Here is a 10,733-nt window from a genome sequence, read left to right on the forward strand (position 1 = left end):
TTCAAAATTATTAATTGCCTTAGTTCATAACTGTGTTTAAATCTATGTGCTTTTTAACCAATCAGACTGTTTAAATTTTATAACTTTATATATGTTTGTAAGTTGCATTCCTAAAGATAAATATTGTTTATGATTTCAATAATGTACTACATAATTACATTTTTTATAAAAAGTAGTTATTAATTTACTTCCATTTCTACCTGGAGCAAGTTTTGAATCAGGAGCTAATGGTAAATCGTTATGTAAGTCATGTAATAGTTTTGTATATTCTAAATCTACTTCAAATACATAATTATTTTCACAATTGTTTGAAATTTCGATTACTTTAGTACAATTAAAATTATTTGGTTCAACCGATTTAAATCCACCATAAGGCTAAATATTGGTTCATAACATAACCCTATAAATTGTTTGCATCTTGATACAGTATATAATTCGATATTTTTTATTATTGAATTCTTTTAAATATGTATTATTTGCTTTTACATCTCTTTTAAACCTTGTGAAATTCCTTCTCTTATTCGTTTTCAAGCATTAGAGGTATATCATAATCAAGTTTTAGTTCAGTAGTTTTTAACATAGCATCCCAAGATAAAACTGGAGCTGTAAAATACCAAGAAGGACCTAGATTATATGTTTGCAAACATGTTTTTCTAAAATGTTCAAAAATATCACTTAACAATAATCCATGAGTTTTAAGATATAAATCATGATATTCACCAAGATTTTATGTTGAATATTTCCCCAAATAATTTTGCATCGTCTTAACCTTCAACACTTATATCAAAATCATTTAATTTACAATAAATTTTATTTTTCTTTGTAATTCTGTATCTTCAAATTTTTTCCAACTCTGTAGAACAATAATTTTTAATATTTTTAATCGTTTTTCTATAAATTTGTTAAAAGTTTATCGAGTAAAGAAACCATATATTTAAATGTATCAACAAATCTCATTTTTAAACTTTTTGGGTGTTTACCAAAATTAATGTATTTATTTTCATTGTTTTGTATTAATTATATTTCTTTATTATCAAAACCAAGTTCTTTTACAAAAGATATAAATCATAACCATAAAAATTCCGTAAATAAATTGTTACAAAATCAGGATATTTTAGCTTTACATTACAATTATTTGAGAATGGAACAACATATTTTCCCATTAGATCATCATTATGATGAACTTTCTTATTATTTTTTGTATAATTACTTTTACAAAGTTTACGGTCTTTCGAATTATTATGTATTTTACTTTCTTCAGATGTAAGTGGTATCATTTCAGAATTAATTTTTCCAATTTCTTCAACTCCTTCTTCTATACAATCAATAAATAATTGATGATAATTTTGTCCTCTATAAGCAACAGGAACTATATATTGTCGATATATTAAATATAATAACGAAATACACTTGGTTGATGTTTGTGATATTTCATTGTCTATGGTTCAGGATTTGGTTCACAATTATTCATTTTTAAATGTAAACTTCCAGAATCAGCATAAATAAGACATGGAACTTTTTGTGTATATTGATAATTTTATAAATATACATACTCTGCTTTATTTGGCATTTCCACTTTTTATGGCTTTTTGTTAAACAATTTGTTGAATGATTACCGTATGTTTCTTTACTATAAAATGTAATAAACATAAATCACAAGTTATTTTAATTTTTCATGCATATTAATTTGACTTGATACAAGTTTGGATTATTTTTTATATAATAAAAGCATGAATTAATATCTTTCTTCAAGTAAAGTAGATTTAAAAGTTTTCCCTTTTTAGAATTTGTATAATTTTTATGGATACACTTGATAGTTTTCACGTTCATCATCAAATGACTAAACATTAGTAGATACATTATAATATTATCTGTTTTTGGAATCTGATCAACTAAAAAGGAAATTTAATATTTTCAAATTTTTTATATCAAGATCAAGACCAACATTTTTATATTTGGTTATTCTTTCATGATGTTCATCTCCAGGATACAAAGTTAAGTTAAAAGACCATAAAAAAATTTGGCCATTATTTTTTACACAAACACAATATTTTTATTCTTTATTACTTATTTAGTGGAATATATTTATTAATTGCTAGTTATGAACGAATAATAGTATTTAATGTCCATCCTGATCCTTGTGCTTCATAATTAGATATTTTTTCTATAATATCTCTTTAACTTGTATAAATTTTTTACTAAAATTGCTTTCTGTTAAAATAGTATAGTTCTGAGATTCTTGACCAAATTCTCAAATTTTCATTTATTTAATTTTTTGCAGTTTATATTCACAATATAAATTAAAATTTGTCTTTCCACTATGATGTACTTTCACATAGTCTTTGTTTTTACTGCGGTTTAAAAATGATTAAGATCAAGTATATCAGTACTATTTTCAAAATTTATAGTTTGTAGTCTATTTTCAAACGCTTTTTCAACTAAGGAAATTTAATTGTTTTTCTATCTCTTGGTTTCAATTTTTCAAATATATTTGTTGAAATGCAAATATTCCTTTTAATGGTTTATCTTCTTTAGTTAGAAGAACATCTTAAATATCATAATATGGTAACTTTTTCCAAAAACTTTCACTATGTTGAGGTGTATAATATTTAACAATATTTGTTTGATTTTGACTTACTTCTTCAGGTATATAAATTTTAACAATATCTGTATAATTTTTACTTACTTCTGTTATATAATTTTTTTAGTTTTCACATGACTCAGCATGTAGAAGTCTTACAATTGCATTCAGATTTATTATTATTTTTAACAATATTATTTTCGCTTACTTCAGAAGTATTATTTCCAAAAATAATTGGATTATTTGTAATATTATTTGGGCGATTATTAATAATAAATTTAATTTAATTGGGTTTACATAAATTTGAATATCCTCATAAATTATTTATTTTACAAAATTCGTGAGGAGTTGCAATTACAAATTGCTGTAGTTCAGCAGCAATGAATGTTTCCATTGTGCGCCATTATTTATTACAAAAAATTCCTTATATTTCTGAAATATATTTTTTAATAAAATGATAATTATTTAATATATGGATAAGAACTATTATTTAATACATAATTAATGAAAAAGGGAATTAGTTTATTATTAAGTTCAATAATTAATTAGTATTTAAACAATTTGTTTTTAAAAAATTACTTTTCTATTTAGTTTAACAATCAATTAGGTTTAATAATTTATTTAATTAATCAAAAAGGATTATTATTTAATAAATAATTATTCATAAAGTTCAACATGCTTCTTCTGCTTTTTCTTATTCTTAATATATTCGTAAGTACATTTCTTAAATTTATTATAATTTTAATCTTTATGTGAATGATTTATATTAAACACTTTAAATCTTTAATTTCTTGACAACTTTTACATTTCTTTGTAGAAGTAGTTGCTTCTTCGGTTACAACTTCTCGTTTATTCATTGTAGATGAAGATTTTGCTTCAGTATCCATTGTTAATAATATTTTGTATGTTCTTCACTTCAATTTCATCGTAAGTTTTCTTTTAAATAATTTTTAATAACATACACAAGGGAATCGATTTTTAATGTAATTTTGTGCATGATATTTATTTATACATGGTCTACATATATTTCTATAACCATCTTTTGTACATTTATGTAAAGTAAAATTATTAATTGATTTCTCTGTATTACAATATTTAAAAATTTAGTTTTCACAGAAGATTCTTGTTGAACTTGTCCCATTTATATATATAAAACATAAACTAATTTGTGGAAAAGTAAATTTTAAAAAAATTTTAAATTGTTAATATAAATTATTTTAAAAATAGGAATCATCATCAGATGCATAATGTTGATTTCTAAATTGTTGAATTCTATCAAACTAGGGATTAAAATATCTTGTAGTTACTGGTACTGAATCAAATGTAGCCAATATATCTTCTAATGTAGGTTCTCTATTTTTAATAATACTTCTACAAAGTGGACAATTTTCTTTTTACTTTAGCCATTTATCAATACATTCTTTATCCAAAATATGTTTGCAATTCTTTAAACAAATTGATTATTATTTTTATCACTTAAACAAATAGGGCAATCAATATATTTTTCTCATACCTCAATTATTTCATAAGTATCTTTTTCTTTAGCTTGCATTTCTTTTTTGTTCTCCATTTATAAGAAATAATTTTTATCTTATTAATAAAATTAAAAGAGAATAATTTTCAATGAATCATTTTGTTATAAGTACACAATTACAATTTTTAAAAATGTGTTTTATATAAACTACAAACACATTTTTGTAAAACTAATAAATAGTTGTTTTGTATAAATGGAAAGTATTTTAATCAAGAAATTCTATAAGTTAAGTATTTTAAAGAAATTAGAACAGTAAGTGAGCTAGAGATAAATGTTTTATATAATATTAGGAACTGTGAATATTTAAATTTTAGTTTTGGAGAACAACTTTGTTTAGAACTCAATAATCATTTTAAAGTTATTTTACCAAGTAGGTTTCGTAAATTACTTGATGATTGTGATTTGGAAATAATTAAAAAAGGACAAATGAAATTGAAATATAATGAAATGAAAAAACTTATAATAGAAATAATGACTTTAATGCTATATTTTTCACAATGTGATTTTTTAAAATATTTTTTTTATCTAATACATTATAACTAATTTACTTAACTTCACAATGTGGGATTTTTGAAATAATGTATTTTTAGTAACTAATATATTTTAATTAATTTACATATTTTCACAATGTGATTTTTAAAAAATTAACTCACTTGTATTAACTAAATCATAGTATTGTGCTACAATCATGTAGTACATTGAATAATGAATTTATAAATCAGTTGTTAATTGTATTTAGTTGTATTATTGTAAAAATAGATAATCTAGTTAATGTTAATAGAATTGGTTGATTTAATGAAATATACTGAATTTTTTAAGAATTTTTAAAAAGTCGGTTGTCTTATGTATAAAATACAGAATTTATTTTAAGGTACTCTTATTGTCCCAGAACTAGCGAAATGTATCTACTCACACTGGCAGATGACGTGCACCGGGCATTCGCCATACTCACAATTTGCCGAGTCGCCTCTTTGTGTACCATGATTCGTTACTCCACACGACGTTTTTCCAATTTTTATGCTCGTTACACCACATGGGGCGTCGTTTGGCATTTACCGGCGTGATGTGTGGCTAATGAACAGCTGCTCGACCATGAAATCCAAGTTTTCTCACCTTCTGCCTAACTGTCATAGTACTTGCATTGGACCCTGATGCAGTTAGGAATTCCTGTGTGATAGTCTGGATAGATGTCTGCCTATTACACACTATGAGTCTCTTCAACTGTCAGCAGTCTCTGTCAGTCAACAGATGAGGTCGGCCTGTACCCTTTTGTGCTGTACCTGTCGCTTCACGTTTTCACTTGACTATCACATCGGAAACAGTGGACCTAATGATGTTTAGGAGTGTGGAGATATATGACACAAGTGACATTCAATCACCTGACCATGTTCGATGTCCGTGAGTTCCACGGAGCGCCCGATTCTTCTCTCTCACGATTTCTAATGACTACTGAGGTCACTGATATGGAGAAACTGGCATTAGGTAGCAGTACAATGCACCTAATGTGAAAACCGTATGTGTTTGGGGGTGTCATGCTACTTTTGATCACATAGTATACACTCCTGGAAATGGAAAAAAGAACACATTGACACCGGTGTGTCAGACCCATCATACTTGCTCCGGACACTGTGAGAGGGCTGTACAAGCAATGATCACACGCACGGCACAGCGGACACACCAGGAACCGCGGTGTTGGCCGTCGAATGGCGCTAGCTGCGCAGCATTTGTGCACCGCCACCGTCAGTGTCAGCCAGTTTGCCGTGGCATACGGAGCTCCATCGCAGTCTTTAACACTGGTAGCATGCCGCGACAGCGTGGACGCGAACCGTATGTGCAGTTGACGGACTTTGAGCGAGGGCGTATAGTGGGCATGCAGGAGGCCGGGTGGACGTATCGCCGAATTGCTCAACACGTGGGGCGTGAGGTCTCCACAGTACATCGATGTTGTCGCCAGTGGTCGGCGGAAGGTGCACGTGCCCGTCGACCTGGGACCGGACCGCAGCGACGCACGGATGCATGCCAAGACCGTAGGATCCTACGCAGTGCCGTAGGGGACCGCACCGCCACTTCCCAGCAAATTAGGGACACTGTTGCTCCTGGGGTATCGGCGAGGACCATTCTCAACCGTCTCCATGAAGCTGGGCTACGGTCCCGCACACCGGTAGGCCGTCTTCCGCTCACGCCCCAACATCGTGCAGCCCGCCTCCAGTGGTGTCGCGACAGGCGTGAATGGAGGGACAAATGGAGACGTGTCGTCTTCAGCGATGAGAGTCGCTTCTGCCTTGGTGCCAATGATGGTCGTATGCGTGTTTGGCGCCGTGCAGGTGAGCGCCACAATCAGGACTGCATACGACCGAAGCACACAGGGCCAACACCCGGCATCATGGTGTGGGGAGCGATCTCCTACACTGGCCGTACACCACTGGTGATCGTCGAGGGGACACTGAATAGTGCACGGTACATCCAAACCGTCATCGAACCCATCGTTCTACCATTCCTAGACCGGCAAGGGAACTTGCTGTTCCAACAGGACAATGCATGTCCGCATGTATCCCGTGCCACCCAACGTGCTCTAGAAGGTGTAAGTCAACTACCCTGGCCAGCAAGATCTCCGGATCTGTCCCCCATTGAGCATGTTAGGGACTGGATGAAGCGGCGTCTCACGCGGTCTGGACGTCCAGCACGAACGCTGGTCCAACTGAGGCGCCAGGTGGAAATGGCATGGCAAGCCGTTCCACAGGACTCAATCCAGCATCTCTACGATCGTCTCCATGGGAGAATAGCAGCCTGCATTGCTGCGAAAGGTGGATATACACTGTACTAGTGCTGACATTGTGCATGCTCTGTTGCCTGTGTCTATGTGCCTGTGGTTCTGTCAGTGTGATCATGTGATGTATCTGACCCCAGGAATGTGTCAATAAAGTTTCCCCTTGCTGGGACAATGAATTCACGGTGTTCTGATTTCAATTTCCAGGAGTGTATTTTGTTCACGCCGACCTGCATAGGGTGATACGATCATCATAATGAAATAAGGGAAATCAGCGCTCTTATGGAAAGATATAGATGTTCCTTCTTTCCACGTGCTATTTAGAGTCCAATAACAGAGAATTATTGTGAAGGTGTTTCGATGAACCTTCTGACAGGATCTTTAGTGCCATTTTCAGAGTAGCCACATAGATGTAGACATAGATATTTTTGGAACCCTGAAGAAAGATATTGGTGGCCCTTCAATTGCTTCAGACTAAGAGGTGCGTTCTTGAATGCAGTTATGATTCCACAGGGAGCTGCAAACATTTTTCCACAAAGGCATTGTTCAACTTATTTCACAGTGATATCAATGTTCAGGGTGTGCCAAAAAGAATCGTCCGAGCTGACACGTCTACATTTCTGAAAGTAATAAACATATACAACGAATTTTGTTTTCTGATGATCGGGAAATTGAAAAAGGTTTTTTCGTATCTTGTCATAAGTGCTCAATATGCCCCCCCTTGAGATGCCCGGCATTTGTCAGTGTGTTATTGAAATTGTTCCCGCACTGCAATGAGCATGACTTGAGTTACAGCTTCTACAGCTGCTGTTATGCGATGTGTCAGTTCATTCATTTTTTCTGGTAATGGAGGCACATAAACAGAGTCTTTTATAAGCCCTCACAAGAAATAATCACATGCAGTCAGGTCCGGTGACCTTGGGGGCCAGTAATGTAGAGCTGAATCGGTTGGTCCAGTGTGACCAATCCAATATTAAGCAATCCTTTGATTTAAAAATTCCCGCACTTCCAGATGCCAGCGTGGCGGTGCCCCATCCTGTTGGTGAATGAAGTCGCTCGAATTAGTTTCCAATTGTGGGGAAAAAAAGGCTCTCGAGCATATCGAGATGTGTGCTTAATGTAACAGTGTCCTCGGCAAAGAAAAATGGACTATACACCTTTTCCTGTGAAACTGCACAAAACACATTAACTTTTTGAGAGGCCCTCCCATGTTGTACAACTTCATGTGGTTGTTACGTACCCCATATTCTCACATTATGATGGATCACCTTTCAATTTAAATGGAATATTGCCTCGTCACTTAACACTAAACGTAGAAAAAACTATCATCCTCCATTTTGCCAAGAACGAAATTACAGAAATCCACACGTTGTTGTTTGTCACCTTCACGAAGAGTTTGCAGCAGCTGAATTCTATATGGACATCGGGGGCATGTTGAGCTTTCGAGCTGCATGGCGAATGGATTTCTGCTGACTCCTTCTAAAACTTTTGGCGGATGCGTTTGACGTCTGTGTCAGACACTTGGTGATGGCCCGGCGATTTACCTGTACACAAACAACAGTTGTTCATGATATCGTCTAATGTTCTGTGCTGCAGAATGATCCACAACATACCTAGTACGAAAGTCACGCTGAACAGTAATTAATGACCCGCACTGCGCAAAACGTAGAACCCCAAACGCTTTCTGTTTTCCTGACATCATTTTTATTATAACTGAAGTGGGTGCACACTGCTGCTACCTACCACGAGCCATGTAAAACTCGGGAGTTTTCTCTTTCTAACGGTATGTTGTTCAAGCACATATTTCACATAACTTAACAGTTATGACTTTTTTTAAAATCGGATGATTCTTTTTGATACACCGTGTGTTTAACAGTCATGGGGATTACGTTTGAAATATCACCCTATATTCTGTTGCAATCCGATCGAAGGGTATGGGCTTAGCGAATTCCTGGAGAACGTTCCTGCCATCATGTTCATTGGCAACAGTGAGGTGTAGAGGCGATGTTCTTGGTTAGGGTGTGGTCCCCTTATTGAGATTATGCACATACTAAATGTGGAAGGATACAAACTCATTATACAGCATTTGTGAGGCAAAGGTTTGTGAGCAGTAACATACCTGAAATGGACTGGCCTGCCCAGAGTTCAGACCTGAACCCAACCCAATGGACCACCTTTGGGTTGAGGCAGACCTCAGACCTACCTTCTATTGCTTCGGCTTTGAGGAAGAATGGGCTACCATTCCTCAACTGGCATTCAGACAACTCATTGAAAGTGTCCTCATCAGAGTTCAAGCAGTTATGAAGTGAAGGGTGGACACACTCAATATTAGTGTCCACTAATAGGTATGCGGACAGTATTCCTTCAGAAAAGACATCCTAACAATTAAATTTATATTGTATGTTAAAAATTTCTCTTCTTCAGGAACGCCTTTCTTGCTGTTGCCAGTCTGCATTTTGTATCCTGTATACTTTGACCTCAGAAACGGCTGATTTAACTCGACTACAGTCCGTTACATATAAAATAAATAAATGTACATTAAAAGTTCTCAGACGAGAAGCTCACCTTTCCACGAAGACACGGTCGGGCAGAGCAATGTACTTGTAGCCGTGCTGGGACGTGTTGAGGCAGAACTGCTGGAACACAGCCATGATGCCCGTAGCCTTCCGGATACCTTTGCCTTGAGGCGGTACTGCCTCAACATGGACTGTCGTCCGTGCGGGAAGCATTTTACTTCGAAGAGTTTTGTCCTCTGCGACACTATTTCTGCTACGGGAGACTGCCGACTTCCTGCTGCAACAAACGGTTCCTTATTCTGAATACCTCGCTCCACAATTGCGAGTATTCCGGTAGTGTCGGCCCCCATGTCGAGAAATTAAAGCTCGTCAGAACAAGACGCTACGTATACGTGAGTGTCAACGCGACAGTTTGACCATACCCGTCGGCACAAGTAACTTCTAATTCCCTCTTTTGATTAGTGGGTGACCATATTTCAGCAGGTTTCAAGTAGAGGAACTGATGCCTCATTGTCACAATTTATTGAACCATCCGAGCAGTCGCATCTTCGGAGTTTTGTACAGCGTGGATACATTTGTTTCAGAAGGCTATATTTATTATTACTCATTTAAAAAAAAAATATGAACTTTCAAAAAATACTATATTGTGTAGGTAATTTGTACGCATGTCTGGATAAAAAAATTACTGTTGTCGACATTATTCGAAAAATTTATGAATGTCTTTCTTTAAACGTTATGTAGGGCGAATCACGAGAAAGTTGCATCGCAAATATTGGAGAAATTGCTGTGCGGTTTTCACAGAATGGATTGGTAGTCAGGGGATCGTATTGTTAGCCAATAAACAAGTTGTAATAAGACTTACAAAATGTATTTTTTGTGCAAACATACATCTTTTTAAATAGAACAATCGATGTTGACATAAAAAAGCTAAAAGAACGGTAAATTAAAATGTCAGTAATATTTGTTGCAGGATTATAGTGTGAGTCGTTTACGAGATCTCGCATTTTGAAAAGTTTCCACACTGACGCTTGCGCCATTTAACCTGCATAGTTAACGGGTACAATGCTGTTATGATTGCTTATAGTGTGCTTGTGTGTTCCTTGAGTGCACTGCGTCTTGCTAGACAGTTAGGGCATGACAGTCCAAGCACTGGGTCGTCAGTGGACGATGGAATATAGCGATGCAGAAAAAAACCGACATCATCACGGTGTATGGAGAGTGTAGGAAGAATGCAGTTCGTTCTTGTAAGGTGTATGCGGAAAGATATTCTGATAGATGTTAACCACCCTGGCAGTTATTTATCAATCTCTTCAACCAGTTAGCCGGCCGAAGTGG

At 34.8% G+C, this 10,733-nt stretch overlaps 1 protein-coding gene across 1 annotated transcript in view; it reads right to left on the reverse strand.

Annotated features, from left to right (window-relative positions):
• LOC124556196 (sodium channel protein Nach-like) overlaps positions 1–9,533 on the reverse strand; it is a 113,905-nt gene extending 104,372 nt beyond the window's left edge. The window contains exon 1 of the mRNA XM_047130188.1: positions 9,448–9,533. Within this exon, the coding sequence (XP_046986144.1) occupies positions 9,448–9,533 (86 nt within the window). The remainder of the gene's footprint in view (positions 1–9,447) is intronic.
• Between the last annotated feature and the right edge of the window lie 1,200 nt (positions 9,534–10,733).

This window comes from Schistocerca americana, chromosome X (assembly GCF_021461395.2).
Source record: "Schistocerca americana isolate TAMUIC-IGC-003095 chromosome X, iqSchAmer2.1, whole genome shotgun sequence".
NCBI lineage: Eukaryota > Metazoa > Arthropoda > Insecta > Orthoptera > Acrididae > Schistocerca > Schistocerca americana.